Source organism: Cherax quadricarinatus, chromosome 20 (assembly GCF_038502225.1).
Source record: "Cherax quadricarinatus isolate ZL_2023a chromosome 20, ASM3850222v1, whole genome shotgun sequence".
NCBI classification, from domain to species: domain Eukaryota; kingdom Metazoa; phylum Arthropoda; class Malacostraca; order Decapoda; family Parastacidae; genus Cherax; species Cherax quadricarinatus.
In genome coordinates, this window is record NC_091311.1 from 24,743,607 (window position 1) to 24,769,136 (window position 25,530).

Consider the following 25,530-nt stretch of genomic DNA (forward strand, 5'->3'; position numbering starts at 1 on the left):
TTTAATAACTCTCCTCTCCTATTTTTAACTGACAAATCCATTTGTTCTCTAGGCTTCCTTGACTTGTTAATCTCACTCCAAAACTTTTTCTTATTTTCAACAAAATTTGTTGATAACATCTCACCCACTCTCTCATTTGCTCTCTTTTTACATTGCTTCACCACTCTCTTAACCTCTCTCTTTTTCTCCATATACTCTTCCCTCCTTGCATCACTTCTACTTTGTAAAAACTTCTCATATGCTAACTTTTTCTCCCTTACTACTCTCTTTACATTATCATTCCAATAGTCGCTCCTCTTCCCTCCCGCACCCACTTTCCTGTAACCACAAACTTCTGCCGAATATGTAAAACTGATCAGTTAGCAAGAACTCGTTTAAAAATAAGTCCTTTCTAAAATTTTCTCTTATACGTTTAAAGATATATTTTTTCATTAATGTTAATGTAAAAAAATTTAATTTTGCACCAAAAGAATCTTAGAAAACTTACCTAACCTTATTATAACAAGTGCAATTTATTTTAGCCTAATCCAACTAAATATATTTTAGATACGTTTGCAAAATTTAATACTAAACAAACACAGTGAAATATATTTTTTTTCGCTAGGTTCAGGATGATTTTTGCGAAATTATTGCATACACAAATTTTCGCTTGTCTTATATGGCAAGATGAGCGTTGCTATTTAAGCCAAGATCGCAAGTTTTACATATTCGGCACGACATATATATATATATATATATATATATATCTATATATATATATATATATATATATATATATATATATATATATATATATATATATATATATATACATATATATATATATATATATATATATATATATATATATATATATATATATATAGAGATATATATATATATATATATATATATATATATATATATATATATCTAAAATTCTAACATGTACATTGTGCTGACCTTCTGACGATGGCGGAGGTGACGATGAGAAAGATGGTGCAGAAGGTGTTGGAGACGATGACCAGAGTGGGGGTGAAGGAGACCTGAAGGGAGGTCAGGGTGGTGTTCTGGTCGTCCCATTCCTCTCCAAGACTCACATTCCTCATCTTGTATTGCCAGTACTGTCAGATTATTATTATTATTATTATTATTATTATTATTATTATTATTATTATTATTATTAGTAGTAGTAGTAGTAGTAGTAGTAGTAGTAGTGCTAGTAGTAGTAGTAATAGCACTAGTTGCAATAGTTCAGAATTTCGCCATTATTGCAATAAACATTTCCCAACTGCATTAATCTTTAATGGCTAATGTATCTTCGAGGGAGAGAAGGGAGAGGGAGGAGAGAGGATGTGAGGGAGAGGGGGTGAGAGAGAAGGGGAGAGGGAGAGGGGGAGGGGGAGGGAGAGAGGGGAGGGAGAGGGGGAGGGAAAGGGGGGGAGGGGGGGGGAGGGAAAGGGGGGGGAGAGGGGAGAGGAAGAGGGGGGAGGGGGGGGGGAGAGGGGGTGGGGAGGGGGGGTGGGAGGGGAGAGGGGAGGGGGAGGGAGAGGGGGAGGGAGAGGGAGAGGGAGAGGGAGAGGGAGGAGGGAGCAGGGAGGGAGGGGGAAGGGAGAGGGGGAGGGAGAGGGGGGTGGGAGAGGGGGGGAGGGAGTGGGGCCCGGGAGAGGGAGGGGGGAGGGAGAGGGAGAGGGAGAGAGAGAGGGAGAGGGAGAGGGGGAGGGAGAGGGGGAGGGAGGGGGGAGGGAGAGGGGGAGGGAGAGGGGGGGGCAGTGTGGGTGCAATTTTATTTTCAATTCAGTTTAATAATTAAAGAATTCATTTGGTCTTCTTTAAATTTCTTGCTGGTGATACGAAGCTTCACCTTGAGTTTAGGTTGTGTTAAGTCCTAATGTGTCCATTTCATTGAACAAATTGGTTTACGTAAAATAACTGAAGATTGTCTCTTCTGATCAGAAACACAATACGTCATAGCATTTGACTTTATTGGATAATCTTAGGTTAACTCTGCAAAAAGTAATTTTTATGTGTCCATAACATGTGTCCTAAAGACCATCGTCAAATAAAAGGAAAATTTTACTGCTAAAGCCTAAGTAACAGCTACTTACTTGTTTATTTATTCCTTAAACGCTGGTCAGTCTTATTTAGAGAAAAATTTGGATCGATTTTGGCCTGTGATGATCCCAATTAACATTTGTTTTTGTGGAAGAAATTTGAAAAAGTGATCAATTTCGAGTGCCTCATCCGACTGGCTTCAATCCTTCAACGCTGATAACGCAACTTCTGAGAGGCTTTAAACTTAAATGTGCTGGTGCATTTTAGGATAATAAGTCTCTCTGGGATAACAAGAGTATACCTCTTGTTATGCTAGCGCGTCGGTCTGGAGTTTTATGACTCTCTGATCGCGGGTTCTATCCCCACCCGTGGTATTTTTTTTTTATGCCTCTTCAATCTGGCATCATTTCTGATGTTTCTTATTGGAAGGATGAAATTAATTTTTGGTCTCTGTATGTTCTAATTTGCCATTTTTATTGAAGATATTTTTTAAATTAGTTTCCATTTGATAACTTGTGAGTCTCGTCTGATTCACTTCAAATCTTCATAAGTAACATTTACCTGCATTGCAGATTTAAGGCACACTCTACACTATACTGGGGTTATGCAATGCTGGATATCTTTCTTGGCTCGTACAGACACCAAAATACATCTGGTTTCTTGTGTAGTATGTTGATGTCGTTAACTTAGTTAAGAAAATTGTCATAGCATCTGTAGTGAGCCTTACTAATAATTCGAAGAAATTTGGCCAGATATTTGGTTAACATTCGTGCTAGCTGGTGCAATACCTGTGTGAGCGCGACATTTTCTTTATGTGTTTTAGATAACCCCTGACATATGCAAGTTACAAGGGATTAAGTAATGGAGTCTCTCACTTTTCAGTGCATTTAAGTGTCTATCTAGTTTTAGGGAGATTATCGTGGGTGGATTTGGGTATGTTTTCATAATTTTCAGTCACACTAAGTAGTGTAGCTGTTTTGTCATTAAAATGAACCTGAATAAGAATCTCGACTCTGTTGCCCTTATCAGCTGAGTAGCTAGTGTGTAGTACAAGTGAAGATTAGTATTAGTGGGTACCTGGGTATTAGTCCACTGGTGTGGGTCGCATCCTGGGACAAAAGTGACCTAATTTTCCCGAAATGTTCAGCATAACAAGCGGCTTTCTATATAGTAGTATGTCAGTGACGTCAGCTAGGTTTGTATACCATGTACAGATACTTGTAGTAAATAAAGATATATTATTATATTATTATAGAATGTCTTTGGTGACAAGTCCTTAGGACGAAGCTTTGATGAAGGTCGCTGACTCGCTGACTTATGTTTGAGTATTAGTGTCAGTGACCACAAGTTTGCACTGAGGAGAGGCAACATGAACGACAAGCATTGTACATAGGGAATTTGCATTAACACATCATGAATTGAAGTGGAGCCACAATGATAACAAAGAAAGAATTCCACAGGCGTAAATGTTTGAATTTTCGCTAATATTTATTTCTAAAAGTACAGTATAGAACACAGGGAACTGTAATGTTTGTGAAGCTCTGGCTTGGTTAGTCATGAACTGCCAACACAAGACACTCAGATAAAATCACATGTTACTGGAATGTCACTACCAATACCTACATAGTCTCTGCTGCTGCTGTTGTTGCATATTCAGATGATATTGTTCTTCTGGCTGATTTAAATGAAGTTATAAAAAATTAACTCTTTTAGTGAAAAATTGCATTATTTAAATTTACGAATAAAACAAAATATCTGGTATTTTGTGAAAATACTGGAAAATCTAATAATCTGGATATTATTATTAACCAATATAAAATTGTGGAATATTTTAAATATTTAGGTCTGAACATACAAAATGATTTGTTAGATAATAAAAGTTGAAGTGAAACTGCAAAACTTTTATGCAAAATTTAATTCTGCTTTAAGAAATTTTGAAAGCATCTTGCATGCCTCATTATTGATTGCAATTATGAAATAGCCATAAAGTTTTTAGATTTAGGTATTTTAATATTTTTAAAGTTGCTTTTTAAATGGTCTGAAAAACCCACTGGGGTTACCCACTTCTAGCAGTAGTCATAATGCTGCAACATTTATGTAATATGTTTTTAATTAAGCATAATGTTGATTTTTTGCGAGTTAACTAATTTAGATCCTTAATCAAAAAAAATTCTGTATTTTTAGTCTTACATTTTTCTAAAACTAGCATATTTTTCATGCCTTTTTCAGTTTTTTCATTATAACATATTGTACTGAGGAGGACAGTTTACTCCTCCCATCCCCTCAAGCCCCACCAGGCCACAACCGTCAAGTTCACTATCTTTCCGCTCTACATTTCCACGTACTATACCCCGTATACGTCCTTGTTCCACCCAGCATGTCATACTCCCTTCCTACAGTCTAGCTAGCCAGTTGGATGCCAGTCAGGAGGAAGCGAGCAGCCAGGGAAATGGCGTGGCTGCCAATACTAGGAGAGGCAAGTATCGGTCGTCTTTACAGCTTCGTTGTCTCAACTCAAATGGTTTTCTCCGCAAATACGGTAGCTGCCCTAGCTCAGGATGTCCTCCTGTGGAAATTGATGACCCACAGCCACTTCAGGCACCTGAACCCACTCCACTTCATCTCTTCAGATAATATCTTGGAAGCAATCAAAGCAACAAGTACCAGGGCACTCACACAAGACAAATCCTGTGTCACAAACCTACTGAAGTTTTATGATAAAGTAACAGAAGTAAGACACGAAAGAGAGGGGTGGGTTGATTGCATCTTCTTGGAGTGCAAGAAGGTCTTTGACACAGTTCCTCACAGAAGATTGGTGCAGAAGCTAGATGATCAGGCGCGTATAACAGGATGGGCACTGGAATGGATCAGAGAATACCTGACAGGGAGGCAACAACGAGTCATGGTACGTGAGGAGGTGTCACAGTGGGCACCTGTGACGACTGGGGTCCCACAGGGGTCGGTCTTAGGACCAGTGCTATTTCTGGTATATGTGAATGACATGATGGAGGGGTTAGACTCAGAAGTGTCCCTGTTTGCAGATGATGTGAAGTCAATGAGGAGAATTAAATCTGATGAGGATCAGGTAGGACTTCAAAGAGACCCGGACAGGCTGGACACCTGGTCCAACAACTGGCTTCTCGAATTTAACCCCACCAAATGCAAAGTCATGAGAGATCGGGGAAGGGCAAAGAAGACCGCAGACTGAGTATAGGCTAGGTGGCCAAAGACTGCAAACCTCGCTCAAAGAGAAAGATCTTAGGGTGAGTATAACACCGAGCACGTCTCCAGAAGCACACATCAACCAGATAACTGCTGCAGCATATGGGCGCCTGGCAAACCTGAGAACAGCATTCAAATACCTTAGTAAGGAATCTTTCAAGACACTGTACACCGTGTACGTCAGGCCCATACTGGAGTATGCAGCACCAGTTTGGAGCCCACACTTGATCAAGCACGTCAAGAAATTAGAGAAAGTGCAATGGTTTGCGACAAGGTTAGTTCCAGAGCTAAGGGGAATGTCCTATGAAGAAAGGTTAAGGGAAATCGGCCTGACGACACTGGAGGACAGGAGGGTCAGGGGAGACATGATAACGACATACAAAATACTGCGTGGAATAAATAAGGTGGACAGAGACAGGATGTTCCAGAGATGGGACACAGAAACAAGGGGTCATAATTGGAAGTTGAAGACCCAGATGTGTCAAAGGGATGTTAGGAAGTATTTCTTCAGTCATAGAGTAGTCAGGAAGTGGAATAGCCTAGCAAGTGAGGTAGTGGAGGCAGGAACAATACATAGCTTTAAGATGAGGTATGATAAAGCTCATGGAGCAGGGAGAGAGAGAGCCCTGTAGCACTCAGTGAAGAGGTGGTGCCATGAGCTGAGTCTCGACCCCTGCAACCACAATTAGGTGAGTACATATTCCCAAAGCAGCCAGTCCACATGCAGCTGGGAAACTTATAGACTTCTTAAAAAAAAAAAAAAGTAAACGATGGTTCTACTATGTTAATTGCTCCACTAACCATCAAGGCGTGGCACAACTTGCTACTTTTTGGCAATGTCTGCTCAGCTGTGCTGGAAAGAACGGGAAATAGGCCAGGCTCAATGTTCATTAAATCCTTGAGATTTTCTTAGAGCTGATAACCTCATTCGCCTTCCCCATCAAATACAAAAACAGGAAAGGCAGAACTTCCACTCACTTCACTGACAGCGAAAAAATCAGAGTAAAAGTGAGCAAGAAAACTGAATAGGGCAACACAGTGGGAGCAATCAGAATTATCACCAGTAAAGATACAGTTGCCCGCAGGGATGCTGACACTGCTGAAGCACTTAGAGGAAAGCACCCTGCCAGGGAAACAAAGGGTACAAACAGTTCCAGCACTGCTGTCCCCACTGTGGAACCATTGATTGTGCAAGACTCAGACATTTACAAAGCAATAATGTCACTCCCATCCGGCTCTGCTGGAGCTACACTGGAATAAGGCCACAATATTTAAAGGAAATAGTTAATCCAGTTATCACGGAGATTGCAGAGACTGCTTTCAGAGACCACAAGGCTCGTCAACAATTCCTTAGCTGGTCTGCTTCCTGATGATATTAAACTTTTCTTTTTTGGTGCATCACTTTGTGTCCAAAGTGGAATTAGGCCAATTGCAGTGGCCAACACTTTTTGCCACCTCGTTTCGAAAACTGCTGTCCAAAGTATTCACGCAGAGGCAGCCATGATGCTTCAGTCAAACCAGCTTGGTTTTAGGGCCTCTCAAGGAAGTGAAGCAGCAGTTCATGCAACAAGGGGGTATATCAACAACGTGCCTTAGGACACTGTAGTGGTAAAATTAGATTTCAAGAATGCATTAATCTCATGACAAGAGACGTGGTATTAACAGCAGTACAGGAACATTTCCCTGGTCTCTTCCCTTTCGATTCAGCTGGATATAGAAAGGATTCAATGCTCCTGTTTGGAGAGCATGAAATCACATCATCAGAGGGTGTCCAGCAAGGGGATCCTCTCGCACCATTTTTCTTCTGTATAGCAGTTAGGGAAATCACAGTCAGACTGACCAGTGAGCTAAACATCTGGTTCATGGATGATGACACACAAGCAGGTATATAGGAGTCCTTTCTAGATGATCTTAACACAAGTGATGACACGGGGACAGGAAATAGGTCTCATCCTCAATGCATCCAAATGTGAAATCATCTCAGCCAATCAACAAGTGATAGATGCAGTGAGATCAAAACTACCAGGAGCATCAGCCATTGCCCCCACAAATAGCGTCTTGCTTGGAGCACCTCTGGGAAGTGATACCATTAACAATTCTCAGGAAGAAACTGGAAGAGCTGAGGAGAATGGAACAACGAATAGGCAGTCTTGACACCCATGATAACCTTTTCACAAAGTGCTTGAATCTCCCCAGGTTAACATATTTCCTAAGATGTGCACCATCATATGATAACCCTATACTACACGAATATGACAGCATCCTGAGGCAAATTTTTACTAAAGTACTTATCCTTACTCTACATTTTAGAAGATGGGCACACACACACACACACACACACACACACACACACACACACACACACACACACACACTCACAGGAAGCAGAGTGGGAGAGGACATAGTAGCGATCAGTGAAGAGGCGGGGCCAGGAGCTGAGTCTCGACCCCTGCAACCACAATTAGGTGAGTACAATTAGGTAAGTACACACACACCCACACGCACACACACACACACACACACACACACCCACACACACACACACACACACACAAACTACAAGAAAGGGGACTACACAGGAATGAGGAACTTCCTGAACGGGGTTCAGTGGGACAGAGAACTGGCAGGGAAGCCAGTTAATGAGATGATGGAATATGTAGCAACAAAATGCAAGGAGGCTGAGGAGAGGTTTGTACCCAAGGGTAACAGGAATAATGAAAAAGCCAGGATGAGCCCATGGTTTACCCAAAGGTGCAGGGAGGCAAAAACCAAGTGTGCTAGGGAATGGAAGAAATATAGAAGGCAAAGGACCCAGGAGAATAAGGAGAGCAGTCGTAGAGCCAGAAACGAATATGCACAGATAAGAAGGGAGGCCCAAAGACAATATGAAAACGACATAGCAGCAAAAGCCAAATCTGACCCGAAACTGTTGTACAGCCACATCAGGAGGAAAACAACAGTCAAGGACCAGGTAATCAGGCTAAGGAAGGAAGGAGGAGAGACAACAAGAAATGACCGTGAAGTATGTGAGGAACTCAACAAGAGATTCAAAGAAGTGTTCACAGAGGAGACAGAAGGGGCTCCAGAAAGACGGAGAGGTGGGGCACACCACCATGTGCTGGACACAGTGCACACAACCGAGGAAGAAGTGAAGAGGCTTCTGAGTGAGCTAGATACCTCAAAGGCAATGGGGCCAGATAACATCTCCCCATGGGTATTGAGAGAGGGAGCAGAGGCACTATGTGTACCCCTAACAACAATATTCAATACATCTATCGAAACAGGGAGATTGCCTGAGGCATGGAAGACAGCAAATGTAGTCCCAATCTTTAAAAAAGGAGACAGACATGAAGCATTAAACTACAGACCAGTGTCACTGACATGTATAGTATGCAAAATCATGGAGATTATCAGGAGAAGAGTGGTGGAACACCTAGAAAGCAACGATCTCATCAACAGCAGCCAACATGGTTTCAGGGACGGGAAATCCTGTGTCACAAACCTACTGCAGTTCTATGACATGGTGACAGCAGTAAGACAAGAGAGAGAGGGGTGGGTGGATTGCATTTTCTTGGACTGCAAGAAGACGCTTGACACAGTTCCACACAAGAGATTGGTGCAAAAACTGGAGGACCAAGCACGGATAACAGGGAAGGCATTACAATGGATCAGGGAATACTTGTCAGGAAGACAGCAGCGAGTCATGGTACGTGGCGAGGTGTCAGAGTGGGCACCTGTGACCAGCGGGGTCCCACAGGGGTCAGTCCTAGGACCAGTGCTGTTTCTGGTATTTGTGAACGACATGACGGAAGGAATAGACTCTGAGGTGTCCCTGTTTGCAGATGACGTGAAGTTGATGAGAAGAATTCACTCGATCGAAGACCAGGCAGAACTACAAAGGGATCTGGACAGGCTGCAGACCTGGTCCAGCAATTGGCTCCTGGAGTTCAATCCCACCAAGTGCAAAGTCATGAAGATTGGGAAAGGGCAAAGAAGACCGCAGACGGAGTACAGTCTAGGGGGCCAGAGACTACAAACCTCACTCAAGGAAAAAGATCTTGGGGCGAGTATAACACCAGGCACATCTCATGAAGCGCACATCAACCAAATAACTGCTGCAGCATATGGGCGCCTAGCAAACCTCAGAACAGCAATCCGACATCTTAATAAGGAATCATTCAGGACCCTGTACACCGTGTACGTTAGGCTCATATTGGAGTATGCGGCACCAGTTTGGAACCCACACCTAGCCAAGCACGTAAAGAAACTAGAGGAAGTGCAAAGGTTTGCAACAAGACTAGTCCCAGAGCTAAGAGGTATGTCCTACGAGGAGAGGTTAAGGGAAATCAACCTGACGACACTGAAGGACAGGAGAGATAGGGGGGACATGATAACGACATACAAAATACTGAGAGGAATTGACAAGGTGGACAAAGACAGGATGTTCCAGAGATTGGACACAGTAACAAGGGGACACAGTTGGAAGTTGAAGACACAGATGAATCACAGGGATGTTAGGAAGTATTTCTTCAGCCACAGAGTAGTCAGTAAGTGGAATAGTTTGGGAAGCGATGTAGTGGAGGCAGGATCCATACATAGCTTTAAGCAGAGGTATGATAAAGCTCACGGCTCAGGGAGAGTTACCTAGTAGCGATCAGTGAAGAGGCGGGGCCAGGAGCTCGGACTCGACCCCCGCAACCTCAACTAGGTGAGTACTACTAGGTGAGTACACACACACACACACACACACAACGGAACGGAACAAGAGTATAAATGCCAACCAGCACGGATTCCCGGAAGGCAAATCCTGTGTCACAAACCTTCTGGAGTTCTATGATAAAATAACAGAAGTAAGACACGAGAGAGAGGGGTGGGTTGACTGCATCTTCTTGGACTGCAAGAAGGCCTTTGACACAGTTCCTCACAAGAGATTAGTGCAGAAGCTAGAGCATCAGGCGCATATAACAGGAAGGGCACTGCAATGGATCAGAGAATACCTGACAGGGAGGCAACAACGAGTCATGGTACGTAATGATGTATCACAGTGGGCACCTGTGACGAGCGGGGTCCCACAGGGGTCGGTCCTAGGACCAGTACTATTTTTGGTATATGTGAACGACATGACGGTAGGGTTAGACTCAGAAGTGTCCCTGTTTGCAGATGATGTGAAGTTAATGAGGAGAATTAAATCTGATGAGGGCCAGGCAGGACTTCAAAGAGACCTGGACAGACTGGACATCTGGTCCAGCAAATGGCTTCTCGAATTTTATCCTGCCAAATGCAAAGTCATGAAGATAGGGGAAGGGCACAGAAGACCACAGACAGAGTATAGGCTAGGTGGCCAAAGACTGCAAACCTCACTCAAGGAGAAAGATCTTGGGGTGAGTATAACACCGAGCATGTCTCCGGAAGCACACATCAATCAGATAACTGCTGCAGCATATGGGCGCCTGGCAAACCTGAGAACAGCATTCCGATACCTTAGTAAGGAATCATTCAAGACACTGTACACCGTGTATGTCAGGCCCATACTGGAGTATGCAGCACCTGTTTGGAACCCGCACTTGATAAAGCACGTCAAGAAACTAGAGAAAGTACAAAGGTTTGCGACAAGGTTAGTTCCAGAGCTAAGGGGAATGTCCTATGAAGAAAGATTAAGGGAAATCGGCCTGACGACACTGGAGGACAGGAGGGTCAGGGGAGACATGATAACGACATATAAAATACTGCGTGGAATAGACAAGGTGGACAAAGACAGGATGTTCCAGGGAGGGGACACAGAAACAAGAGGCCACAATTGGAAGTTGAAGACACAAATGAGTCAGAGAGATAGTAGGAAGTATTTCTTCAGTCATAGAGTTGTAAGGGAGTGGAATAGCCTAGAAAATGACGTAGTGGAGGCAGGAACCATACACAGTTTTAAGACGAGGTTTGATAAAGCTCATGGAGCGGGGAGAGAGAGGGCCCAGTAGCAACCGGTGAAGAGGCGGGGCCAGGAGCTAAGACTCGACCCCTGCAACCACAAATAGGTGAGTACAAATAGGTGAGTACACACACACACACACACGCGCGCGCGGGCGGAATAAACAAGGTGGACAAAGACAGGATGTTCCAGGGAGGGGACACAGAAACAAGAGGTCACAATTGGAAGTTGAAGACTTATCATTAAATACAAATTTTGCATCAACAATGCAAAGTTTAATAAGTTTAATGATAGTAGGAACTGGCAATCGTAAATCATAATTAACGAGTTCTTCAGATAAGAAACTTAATAAATCATCAACAGGAACTTTTGTAAACAAGGAAATTGTTGGCAAAATTTCTAACTTTAATGTTAAAAAAACATAGATTTAGTTGATAAATTAAGCTCCTTGACTGACTTAAATGATTTTAACATGGTTAGTTTTGATGTTATTTCCTTGTTTACGAAAGTCCCTGTTGATGATTTATTAAGTTTCTTATCTGAAGAACTCGTTAATTATGATTTACCATTGCCAGTTCCTACTATCATTAAACTTATTAAACTTTGCATTGTTGATGCAAAATTTGTATTTAATGATAAGTTTTACACTCAGAAGTTTGGTATGGCAATGGGAAATCCTCTTTCACCTGTTCTTAGTAACCTATACATGGAATTTTTTGAAACAAGGTTACTTAACACACTCCTCCCTAATAGAGCTAAATGGTTCAGATATGTTGATGATATTTTGTGTCTTATGCCCAAAATGTAGATATACACCATTTCCTTGGCAAATTAAATAGCTTAGCCCTTTCTATAAATTTTACTGTTGAATTTGAAGAAAATAACTCATTGCCTTTTCTAGATGTTTTAATTATTAAGGGTAATAATGAATTTAAATTTAAAATTTACAGAAAACCTAAAAATAACTGTTCCTATGTCCACTATTATTCTTCCCATCAAGATAGAGTTAAACTGTCTGTTTTCTCATCAATGTTTTTGAGAGCTTTACTAATCTGTAGTCCAGAGTTCATAGATGAGGAAATATCCAATTATTATTATTATAATCAAGGGGGAAGCGCTAAACCCGGAGGATTATACAGCGCCTGGGGGGGGATATGGAAGGCATTCAGGCTTAATTCGGGGAACTGGAGCACAGATCCAATTCCCTAAATCAAGAGCCCCTCACCAACATCAAGGAACCTTCCTTGAGGGGAGGAAATATCCAAAATTTATGAAATAGGTAATGATTTAAAATACCCAAGAAATGTAATTGATAAATCTTTTAAATTTGCTAGAAATACTTTTTACAATCCAAAAAGGGACAACCAGCCTTATTCAACTAAAAATATGTTGGTTCTCCCTTACCATGAAAACTTGGTTGATATGCCTTCTTTTCTTAAGACTTTTAATATTAAAGTTGTATTAAAAAATCTTGATACAGTAAAAAAAACTTTGATAAAGAATTCCCCCCAAAATGCTGATGGATGTGTCTATAAGATTCCTTGTAAAATTTGCGATAAAGTTTATTACGGTCAAACTGGTAAAAATCTCGAACTAAGATTAAAACAACATAAATATAGCATTAGAACTGGACAAGATTCCAATGCTCTATTTATTCATGTAAGAGATTTTAACCATCCAATTGATTTTCAAAAAGTTGAGAAAGTAGTATCAAGCAAGTCCATGGTCGACAGGAATGTAATTGAATCTTGTTTCATGAAAAACAGTTTTGACAATAGTATGAGTATTTCCTTTGGTTTATATAAATTAGATCCATTTATAATTAATAGAATTTGGGAAGAATTTAATAACACATTGGACAAATAATTTTTAAATTTCTTATTTCTTGGGTAGAATAGTTTGTTGGTGGGTTGTATGAAGGACCTGTCTAGTTGGGCCGGCGGGCCTGCTGTCTCGCGTCAGGTGTTTCGTTGTTGTGGGATCTGATAGTGAGGTGTGGGCTACCCGTTTATATACCTTCCTTTGATGCTTTACTTTCATTGTTCCTTGATAATGTGAGTAGTCACGAAATCGCTTGGAACTTCTCTATTCTTTCACAGTGGTTGTTTTGCATATATATATATATATATATATATATATATATATATATATATATATATATATATATATATATATATATATATATACTGAAAGCAGTGAAGAGTTTTTATGATAGTGAGGCTCAAGTTAGAGTATGTAGGAAAGAGGGAAATTATTTCCCAGTAAAAGTAGGCCTTAGACAAGGATGTGTGATGTCACCGTGGTTGTTTAATATATTTATAGATGGGGTTGTAAGAGAAGTAAATGCGAGGGTCTTGGCAAGAGGCGTGGAGTTAAAAGATAAAGAATCACACATAAAGGGAGAGTTGTCACAGTTGCTCTTTGCTGATGGCACAGTGCTCTTGGGAGATTCTGAAGAGAAGTTGCAGAGATTGGTGGATGAATTTGGTAGGGTGTGCAAAAGAAGAAAATTGAAAGTGAATACAGGAAAGAGTAAGGTGTAAGGAGTAAGGTGATGAAAGATTGGATATCAGATTGGAGGGAGAGAGTATGGAGGAGGTGAATGTATTCAGATATTTGGGAGTGGACATGTCAGCGGATGGGTCTATGAAAGATGAGGTGTATCATAGAATTGATGAGGGGAAAAGGGTGAGTGGTGCACTTAGGAGTCTGTGGAGACAAAGAACTTTGTCCTTGGAGGCAAAGAGGGGAATGTATGAGAGTATAGTTTTACCAACGCTCTTATATGGGTGTGAAGCATGGGTGATGAATGTTGCAGCGAGGAGAAGGCTGGAGGCAATGGAGATGTCATGTCTGAGGGCAATGTGTGGTGTGATTATAATGCAGAGAATTCGTAGTTTGGAAGTTAGGAGGAGGTGCGGGATTACCAAAATTGTTGTCCAGAGGGCTGAGGAAGGGTTGTTGAGGTGGTTCGGACATGTGGAGAGAATGGAACGAAACAGAATAACTTCAAGAGTGTATCAGTCTGTAGTGGAAGGAAGGCGGGGTAGGGGTCGGCCTAGGAAAGGTTGGAGGGAGGGGGTAAAGGAGGTTTTGTGTGCGAGGGGCTTGGACTTCCAGCAGGCATGCGTGAGCCTGTTTGATAGGAGTGAATGGAGACAAATGGTTTTTAATACTTGACGTGCTGTTGGAGTGTGAGCAAAGTAACATTTATGAAGGGATTCAGGGAAACCGGCAGGCCGGACTTGAGTCCTGGAGATGGGAAGTACAGTGCCTGCACTCTGAAGGAGGGGTGTTAATGTTGCAGTTTAAAAACTGTAGTGTGAAGCACCCTTCTGGCAAGACAGTGATGGAGTGAATGATGGTGAAAGTTTTTCTTTTTCGGGCCACCCTGCCTTGGTGGGAATCGGCCAGTGTGATAATAATAAATATATATATATATATATATATATATATATATATATATATATATATATATATATATATATATATATATATATATATATATATATATATATATATATATATATATATATATTAAAGGCTACAATTAATTGGATGCAAAAAAAAAAAATAACAGAGGAAGTAAATGGGTATAATCATAATCATAACTTTTAAAGGATTGGACGGGTAAGCCAGCGGAAGTTCTCAGTCAGATGACCCAAAGATCCAGTGTGTAAGACCGGCTTGAAGAGACTTGTCCTGTTTCCTCACGAGTGTTACCTAACCATAACTCCAATTAAGAAATCCTTCTAAATAATCTATGCCTAGTATATAAGTAAACTTTAAGCATTAGGATTTGTTTGGCAGGAATGCACTGCATGACAGTGGCTTTCTTCTGTGTCTGATAATAGTTTACGACAAGTAAACTACATTATCTGTGTACTGCATATAAGAAATAATCATCTGAATCTGAACAAGAAGCATAGTGTACAGTTGTCAGTTAATTACAAGTATTCTAGCATTTATGAATGTTGCCTTTTTATGTATAATGAAAAATTATGGGCTTACCCATTCAAAGTTTTGGTCATAATGCTGTAGATTTATGTAATAGGTTTTTATATAAACATTATATATTAAAGGCTGATACTTTAAATTTTTGACCAATAAGAATTCTGCATTTTCCAGCCTTATTCACTTGTAAAAAAACAGTATCATCTTTCATCTGTATTCCTTCTTCTCACACGTATTGTACATTTTTTCTTCAAAATTATTTTCGATGTAATTAAATTCAGAATAAGGTGGACACAAATTCATGTACATAGTAGAGGTATTGTTTCTAGCTATGAACATTTGTGAAATGTATAATATTATGTTGTGTATGTTTATACTGTGTTGTATAGTATGAAACTGAGTAAATATTAATTATATTTACTGACTACCAACACTACTACTACTACTACTACTACTACTACTGCTACTGCTACTGCTACTACTACTACTACTACTACCCACCACCGCCACCACCACCACCACCACCACCACCACCACCACCGCCACCACCACCACCACCACCACCACCACCACCACCACCACCACCGCCACCACCACCACCACCACCACCACCACCACCGCCACCACCACCACCGCCACCACCACCACCACCACCACCACCACCACCGCCACCACCACCATCCGCCACCACCACCACCACCACCACCACCACCACCGCCACCACCACCACCCCACCACCACCACCACCACCACCACCACCACCACCACCACCACCGCCACCACCACCACCGCCACCACCACCACCTCACCACCACCACCACCACCACAAAAATCGCCACCTCCACCACCACCCCACAACTACCACCACCTCACCACCACCACCACCACCACCACCACCACCACCACCGCCACCACCACCACCACCCCACCACCACCACCACCGCCACCACCACCACCACCACCACCACCACCACCACCGCCACCACCACCACCACCACCAACCCTCACTACTATTGTTACTACATTCATGTAATGCTTTATTTAAGCATATATTGGTTTATTACAAGTATTATACCATGTTTCATGTATCTCCCAGCACTTCATCGATACATACTGCTGTATAGGTTAATTTTTAAAAATAATTTTGGATGCAGTAATATCTAGAATAAGTTTATTTACAAAACCATGAACCAAATAAACCTGCGGTAATTTGGCTAAGAAATGCACTGCGCAGCGGCAGTTTATTTTACGTAGGTTTATATGTATAGTGTGTGCTGATATTGTACTGTATATTATAAAATAAACCCATTGTTTAATTGATTGCCAAATTGACTTACATATTGACTCTAGGAGGCCTGGTCACAGACCGGGCCGCGGGGGCGTTGACCCCCGGAACTCAATCCAGGTAAACTCCAGGTAAATGGCATCATGGAGAAGCCTGGTGTTGATACTCTAAAGTCAGAGTATTATTATTATTATTATAATAAAAAAGAAGCGCTAAGCCACAAGGGCTATACAGCTAACGTCAGAGTAAAGGGAATTAATATACACTTTTTATGGACCATCACACATCGATATACTTCACTGCAAAACTGATAAATTAGCCAAAGTATCCAGAAGGAAAAATGTAGAATATATCTTCGGTATATTTGTGTCTAGTATTAGAAATAATATTGAGAAATAAATAATAACAGTGAATGTCATAAGAATGCAGTTAGAAGCCTGAGTAAATCTATTACTCACTATGATAAAGAAATATATCGTCCAGTTTCAGTGTCCATTCACTGAGAAATAAAGAACCAGAATCGCTGGACTCAGATCAACTACTGAGAAATGTTTTTTCTTATCGGCTTCAAATTTTTATTATTAAAGGGATTAATTAAGACACAGCTTGTTACTAAATTTGAGCTGTATAAACTTAAATTTGCCAATTTTATTAAATTGTTTCGCGTGTAATTTGAGAATGCCTCTTCTGATCGGTTTCAAATCATAAACGTTGGTGTATTATAGTTACAAGTATGCTTGTATTGATTTTGAGCTCTATATATATCAATTGGGCAGCCTCTAAAATAATTTTGACAAATTGGGTTTCTTAGACAATAAAAATAAAATTTATTTTCTTAAGGGGTTATAGAGGATTTGAAACTGAATATGAATGAGTAAAAAAAATGAAAAATTTATTTTTATGGCGTTTTTAAATTTAATAAGGATAGACTTTCCAACTCTTAGAATATTGGTCTCTCGTCTGATTCACTTCAAATCCTTAATGAAATTTAACTTATAAAAGTTTGCAAATTAATTGGGACTGGAATAAAGTTTCTGATTATATCATAATATGTCTTAGTCTCCGGCTTAATTAGTGTTTACCTGGAGAGAGTTTCGGGGGTCAACGCCCCCGCGGCCCGGTCTATGACCAGGCCTCCTGGTGGATCAGAGAGTGATCAACCAGGCTGTTGCTGCTGGCTGCACGCAAAGTGTAGTTTAGATTCTTTTCTTTTCAGAAGAGTTTGCTACCGACTTCTGGCAACCATCCAGCTGTGGAGTTGCCCTGTGACTCTCATCAGTGCTACAACAGCTGCTGTTCTGTATGGCTATTCCTGCAAACATGGTCCGTGAGTGAATGTAGTTTCGCCAAATTATCCCCTTCAGTTCATAATTACTGCTGAAATTCATGACGGATGTTACACCTAGGAAGTGTGCAAGTATTGTAGCTCATAGAAAACATGCTGATTTGGGTATCAAACAGCTCGCTGAAAATTTGAGCCTAGCAAAGTCAACTGTTGGTGGGATTCTGAAGAGAGATGACGACACTGGTGAGTGTGGAGTGCTGCGTCGAGAAAGATGTGTAAGAAAACGCAAGACAACACCTCACGATGATATCGAAGAAGACGACGAGAGCTGTCGTGAGATGGGAAGGAAGAAGGATAAGGAAGGATGGAAATACTGGAAAAGGATGGGAAGGAGGGGATGAGGAGGAATCAAGGTAAGTGGCCCAACCACTTTGGGACATGTGGTACCGAAGTGTTGGAGGCGTAGATGGAGAGGTTTGAATGATGTCGGTACTTGGCTCACTAGGAGAGGATCCCAAGAAAACCAGCAAAGATCTACAGATTTGGCTTTAGCTGGCATAAATGTTGATTCTTCAACTGTATGATGAAGGCTCCTTGAAGTTGGCAGAATTGCCAGAAGACTGGTAAAGAAACAATTATTGACCGCTGCCATGAAGAAAAAATGGCTGCCATGGGCACTCCACCATAAAGGACGAAAGACAGATGAATGTAGAAAAGTTATAATTTCAGATGAGGTACATTTGGAAATACATGGGTACAGATCAGTGGCAGTGAGATGGAGCAAAGACGAACCTCTTCGGAATGGACACATTCAATAAGAGCCAAGCCACCCAACTAAAAAGATGTTTTGGGGTAGTTTTACTGCTACAGGCCCTGGACGACTTATTATTGTTGAGGGAACGATGAACAGTGACACATACAAAGCAATCCTGGCAACTCATTTGCTTCCCATTATGGATGGGGACTTTGGAGAAGGTATATTCCAGCAGGATCTTGCTCCATGTTATAATTTCAGCAAAATGCTGACAATCTTCGAACCATTTTAAATAGGCCTGGAAACTCTCCCGACGTCAACCAAAGTGAGAATCTATGGGCAATAACCAAACGCAGGATTGCTCAAGAGGACTGTTCAACTGTGCAGAAGCTAATTGCTGCTGTTACTAGGACCTGGTACCACGACAAAGAACTTGCCAGATATGTTCACCATTGGTCGATTCTATGATAAAGCATGTAGCAATGCTTATAAAAGCAAAGGGTAATCATACCTCTTATTAAATCAATTATCTGTCATATCAGTGCCATATATTTTTCAAATAAATGTCTTATTTCATCACTGTCCCAATTAATATGCACACTACTGTATGCTGCACTCTACATTACTTCAGTCACATGTACTAAGGTACAGGTGACGATAATAACGGAATTCGGAGATGCGTTTCCCGGATCGGAGAGCCACGGAAATACATATAATTATTAAATCATTAATTTAGGAAGCCCTAAACACAAAAGAATCATACAGCGCTTCGGTAATGGAAGTTAATCAGGTTTGAACCACGGAAGGGACGTATATTTTTAATTCCTTGATCAAGAGCTCTTTAATTAACGTCCTAATGGCAAGGATCTTCCCCCCTCCCTCCAGGGATGCACGGATGGAATAAAACTGAAACGTCGCCTCCTTGAGGGGACTATATCTTGTTGGTACAATCAAAGTGAGACAGGAGAGGTAAGACACTTGCTGTTTCTGCGTTGATGAAGAAGTTCCATGGTAGAAGCATCACGATACCCAGTGTGTAGAACACTATGATCACGCTCACAGGCCTGCCAAGAAAAAAATATATAAATATATAACTTGTAAGGTCTAGAGTGCACCCTGTAAAAATTTTAAGATACTGGTAGATCTTGATGCTTTCACAATAATGTGAAAATTATAAATATATTGAAGAGAAAAGTCATAATACCGTGGCTGGAAAGATTAAGAAATACACTATACTAAGAGAGTAAACTTTACATGGAGTTATAGTCTGTCTTGGATCCGTGGCTTGGTGGCTAAAGCTCTTGCTTCACACGGCGAGGGTCTGGGTTTGATTCCCGGCGAGGGTAGAAACATTGGGCGTGTTTCCTTATAACGGTTGTTTATGTTCCCCATCAATAAAATGGGTACCTGGGTGTTAGTCGACTCGTGTGGGTCGCATCCTGGGACAAAACTGACCTAACTTGCCGGAAATGCTCTATATAACAAGGGACACTCTGTAGTAGTATGTCAGTGATGTCAGCCAGGACTGTATACCTTGTACATGTTCTTGTAGATATAAAGATAAATTATAAATTATCAAGTCACGATCGAGCGAAAAATAAAAAGAGAAAGTTAGAAGACAGTTTGAGGAATGGGAGGGCTAAGAAGTATGTGGTAATAACAACAGCAGTAATAGTAGTAGTAGCAAAGAAAACAGAAGCTCTGTAGTATGAATGCTGGCGCATATTATGTAAGAAAAAATAAGTTAAGTAGAGAGTCTGAATGAACAATAAAATGGTATAAAATACCGACAGTTTGTTAGGTAAGACACATATGCAACAGTTAGGTATCTTTATTTCGAAACGTTTCGCCTACACAGTAGGCTTCTTCAGTCGAGTACAGCAAAGGTGATAGAAGCAGAAGAGACTTGAAGACGATGTAATCAGTCCATCACCCTTGAAGTTTTGAGGTGGTCAGTCCCTCAGTCTGGAGAAGAGTATTGTTCCATAGTCTGGAACGATATGGAGTTGAAGTGATAGAATGGAGCCTTATATAGCGCCAGGAGGTGAGACGTAGGTCACTAGTAGAGGTAACAATGTAGACGTTGAGAGGTCAGGTACAGACTTGGAATCAACTCCAACAACCTCTACTAGTGAGAATGGCTGGATTTGAGAGGGACCTGACCTCTCAACGTCTACATTGTTACCCTACTAGTGACCTACGTCTCACCTCCTGGCGCTATATAAGGCTCCATTCTATCACTTCAACTCCATATCGTTCCAGACTATGGAACAATACTCTTCTCCAGACTGAGGGACTGACCACCTCAAAACTTCAAGGGTGATTACATCGTCTTCAAGTCTCTTCTGCTTCTATCACCTTTGCTGTACTCGACTGAAGAAGCCTACTGTGTAGGCGAAACGTTTCGAAATAAAGATACCTAACTGTTGCATACGTGTCTTACCTAGAGAGTCTGAAGACGGGAATGGCTGTGGAAATGCTGAAATCAGATTAAAAGAAAAGATGACGAGAGACATAGGTAAAGTTAAACCATGAATGTTCTGAAAATTAAAGCATTTTTATGACAATGTACCGAGAAAGACAAGCTTCTACATAAACAAACCTGGACTAAGATTCGTGTTAGGAAGTGTATATAAGGTTGGATTTAAGAAAACAGCGTCTGTGAAAACTAGAGGAAGGGTAGATAGTTTTAGAAAAAGACCAGTTTATAGTATGGTAGTAAAGAGCGTTGTTCGGGTAGAGTGAAAACTTCTTTAGTGTTCTTTAATCAGAAACAGAGCCGCCGGTTTCACCAATGATTCACAGAGGACAAGTGCAAGTTATTTATATATGATTATGTTAATGGTGAAGCGGTAAATCCATAGAGCACCACTGAGAGCACACCAACATGAAAGTATTGAATAGAAAAATACCATAAACAAAGATTTTAAGTCTTGTTATGAGAAAAAATTTAATGAGATTTGTTAGGCATGAATAGAACTTTCACACTGTAGACTACTGCAGTGCTCCTTTATTCATAAGAAAGATGAAAGGTATCAATACACCGCCATTCATTTTAGACAAATGGACATAAATAATTTGTCTTATACGAAATGAAGCTCACAGAGATAACAGATGCAGTCTTTCCAGTTGGATATTACATCATGAGGAAAGGCCGAGGGAACAGAGGAAGTGGAAGAGTAGCACTGCTAATCAGAAACCAACTGAGATTTGAGGAGATGAGAGGAAAAACAGATGACTACATGGTAGGAACACTCATGTCAGGGTGTCCCAAGGTGGTGATATCAAGCAATGATGTACAACCATCCAGTAAATAGCAAAAGACCCAGACAAGAAAGTGATTATAACAACCGAGCAATGGTGGATACACGAGCTGATCTGACCTGCAGCGAACATGTGAGCAGTGCACAGCCGCTTATCAGGGAAAACTTTAACCAGAAGGAGAGAGACTGGAAGAACCTAGAGCCGTGTGGCAGGCTATCTGCGGGATTTTTAAGAATAAGTACTGATCAAAGAGGCTGACCAGATCTAAGACTGAACAGGACTCAGTGTGAATACTTTGGGAAGATTCTTGTGCATCGTTTCAACGTAAATAGTGGAAGTGTTGTGCCGTTTGTGAAGGTTGTGGAGTGGTGGTAGTGTGGAAGATGGTCAGTGGGAGTGGGGGAGAATAGGGCCTACATTGTGTGTGGGTACCGGCAAAGTTTATCGTATATACAAACCTCGAAAAGCTCTCATGAAAACATCTACCTCCAACACCATGTGCCATGCTTCCAGTTAACCTAGAAATGATTACGTGTCGATGCATGAAATAATTAGAGGCATATGTTATGGTAAAACAATGTGGGGTTAATGTTAACAAGGGAGTGGCCCGGTGGCCTGGTGGCTAAAGCTCCCGCTTCACACACGGAGGGCCCGGGTTCGATTCCCGGCGGGTGGAAACATTCGACACGTTTCCTTACACCTGTTGTCCTGTTCACCTAGCAGCAAATAGGTACCTGGGTGTTAGTCGACTGGTGTGGGTCGCATCCTGGGGGACAAGATTAAGGACCCCAATGGAAATAAGTTAGACAGTCCTCGATGACGCACTGACTTTCTTGGGTTATCCTGGGTGGCTAACCCTCCGGGGTTAAAAATCCGAACGAAATCTTATCTTATCTTATCTTATCTGAGTGACCAGCCAGTGTCGCCTTCCCCACGCCACGGGGGAGGGGGAAGAGGCGCCGTGTGTAGGTGGTGAGGGAACTCACTGGGGTTCAGCAGTGCAAATACCCACACCCTTCATGATGTACATGGGAAACGATTAATGTTGTGTGTATTGTAAGATAGCGTGAACAATATATAGTGTGCAAGTCCATGTGTGGTGTACTCTCCTCACTCCTCTCCCCTGGCTACTCACACCCAACAACCTGCGCCTCCTCCACCCAAATCCCAGTGACACCCCTTGAGCCCTACCAAGCCACCACGGTCAAGTACACTACCTCCCACGCACCATACCCACCCAGCATGTAGCACTCCATTCCTACAGTCTACCTAGCCAGATGGATGCCAGCCAGGAGGAAGCGAGCAGCCAAAGAAATGGCACGGCTGGCAATACTAGGAGAGCTAAGTGTCGGTCGTGTTTACACCTTCGTTGTCTCAACTCTAAAGGTTTCCTCAGCAAACATTGTAGCTGCCCTGGCTCAGGATGTCCTCCTGTTAAAAGTAATAACCCAGAACCACTTCAGGCACCTGAACCCACTCCAACAGATCTCATCTCATCTGATAATATTTTGGAATCAATTAAAGCAACAAGCACCAGGACACACATATTCCCAAAGCAGCCCATCCACATGCAGCTGGGAAACTTACAGACCTCTTAGAAAATGTAAACGATGGTTCCAATATCCTAAATGCTCCACAAATCATCAAGCCATGGCACAACTTGCTACTGTTGGCAATGTCTCCTTAGCTGTGCCGGAAAGAAGGGGAAAGAGGCTAGCCTCAATGATCATTAAATCCTTAAGAGACTTTCCTAGAGCTGATAACCTCATTCGCCTTCCCCATCAATACAAAAAAAATCTGAGTCCATGTGCGCAAGAAAATTGAAGAGGCAACACAGTGGGCGCAATCAGAATTATCACCAGTGAAGATACAGTTGCCCCTAGAGATTCTGGCACTACTGAAACACTTAGAGGACAGCACCCTGCCAGGGAAACCAGGGGCACCAACAGTTCCAACACCTTTGTCCCCACTGTGGAACCACTGAGTGTGCAAGATTCAGACAATTACAAAGCAATAATGTCACTCCCGTCCGGCTCTGCTGGGGCTACACTGGAATAAGGCCACAACATTTAAAGGAAATGGTTAATCCAGTTATCAGGGAGATTGTAGAGACACTGCTTTCAGAGATCACAAGGCTCGTCAACAATTCCTTGGCTGGTCTCATTCCTGATGAAATTAAGTCTTCCTTTTTTGGTGCATCACTTTGTGCACTTAAAAAGAAGGATGGAGGAATTAGGCCAATTGCAGTGGGCAACACTTTTCGCCACCTCGCTTCCAAAGCTGCTATCCGAATATTTGCGCAGAGGTGGCCATCATGCTTCAACCAAACCAACTTGGCTTTGGGGTCTCTCACGGAAGTGAAGTAGCGGGTCATGCAACAAGGGCGTATATCGACAAAGTGCCCGAGGACAATGCAGTGGTAAAATTAGATTTCAAGAATGCATTTAATCTCCTGAAAAGAGATGTGGTATTAGCAGCTGTAGAAGAACATTTCCCTAGTTTCTTCCCTTTTGTTTCAGCTGCATACAGAAAGGAGTCAGCGCATGTAGAGCATGAAATCACATCATTAGAGGGTGTTCAGCAAAGGGATCCTCTAGCACCATTTTTCTTCTGTATCTGTTAGGGAAATCACAGTCAGACTGACCAGTGAGCTAAACATCTGGTTCCTGGATGATGGCACACTAGCAGGTACAAAGGAGATGCTTCTAGATGATCTTACACAGGTGATGACATGGGGACAGGAAATGGGTCTCATCCTGAATCTATCCAAATGCGAAATCATCTCAGTCAGTCAACAAGTGATAGATGCAGTGAGATCAAAACTACTAGAAGCATCAGTCACTGCCCCCACAAATAGTGTCCTGATTGGAGCAACTCTGAGAAACAATGCCATTCACAAAATTCTCAGGAAGAAACTGGAAGAGTTGAGGTGAATGGAACAACGAATAGGTAGTCTTGACACCCATGATGACTTGTACCTTCTCAGACCTTCAGTCTGCCCAGGTTGACATATTTCCTAAGATGTGCACCTTCATATGATAACCCTATACTGCACGAATATGACAGTATCCTGAGGTAGATTTTTACTAAAGTACACAAGCTAAAGTACTTAACCTTACTCTAAAGGATAGGCAGTGGGACCAACCTACACTTCCAGTCAGACTAGGAGGCACTGGTGTCCGCAAGTCATCACAGACTGCACTACCTGCTTTCCTGTCCTCATGCATTGCATCCAGAGGGTTTGTAGCAGTGATTCTCCCTGGACATCTTAGGGACAAGATTGGAGTCCATGACCATAAGTTCATTGACAGAACCAGGATCTGAGATAATCTAAAGAGCTCTGAAACCAGACTTGCTCCCCCCAACAACTACAAACAGTCGCACTGGGATAGCCCAGTAGTAGAGAATATAGCCTCAACAATGCTTCAAAGTGTGTCAGGGAAGGATAGAGCCTGCCTCCTGGCAGTGAGAGCTCCTCATCCAGGGGACTTTCTGTTGGCTGTTCCCATCTCCAGCTTTGGCACATGCCTCGACCACAGACTATCTGCATTGGTGTTGCCCCTCGACTTGCAGCCCCTATTCTCGCCGAACATAGGTGTAGTTGTGGCAGTGAAGCAGCAGACCGATTCGGGTACCATGGTCTTGTGTGTCGTAAATCCGAGGGAAAGATTGCAAGACATGAAGAGGTTAACAACATTATCAAGAGGAGCTTCACAACAGCCAGATGCCCAGCATTAAGGGAGCCACCCCAACTATGTAGATCCGATGGCAGCCAAAAGCATCCAGATGGTATCACACTTCAAGCCTGG

At 41.9% G+C, this 25,530-nt stretch overlaps 1 protein-coding gene across 1 annotated transcript in view; it reads right to left on the minus strand.

Moving 5' to 3' along the window:
- The window catches only part of LOC128703750 (equilibrative nucleoside transporter 2), a 151,634-nt gene that overhangs the window by 111,942 nt on the left and 14,162 nt on the right, over positions 1–25,530 (minus strand). Inside the window, exons 2-3 of the mRNA XM_070086909.1 lie at positions 19,440–19,521; positions 943–1,103 (exon numbers count right to left, since the gene is read on the minus strand). Coding sequence (XP_069943010.1) covers positions 943–1,103; positions 19,440–19,521 — 243 coding nt within the window. The remainder of the gene's footprint in view (positions 1–942; positions 1,104–19,439; positions 19,522–25,530) is intronic.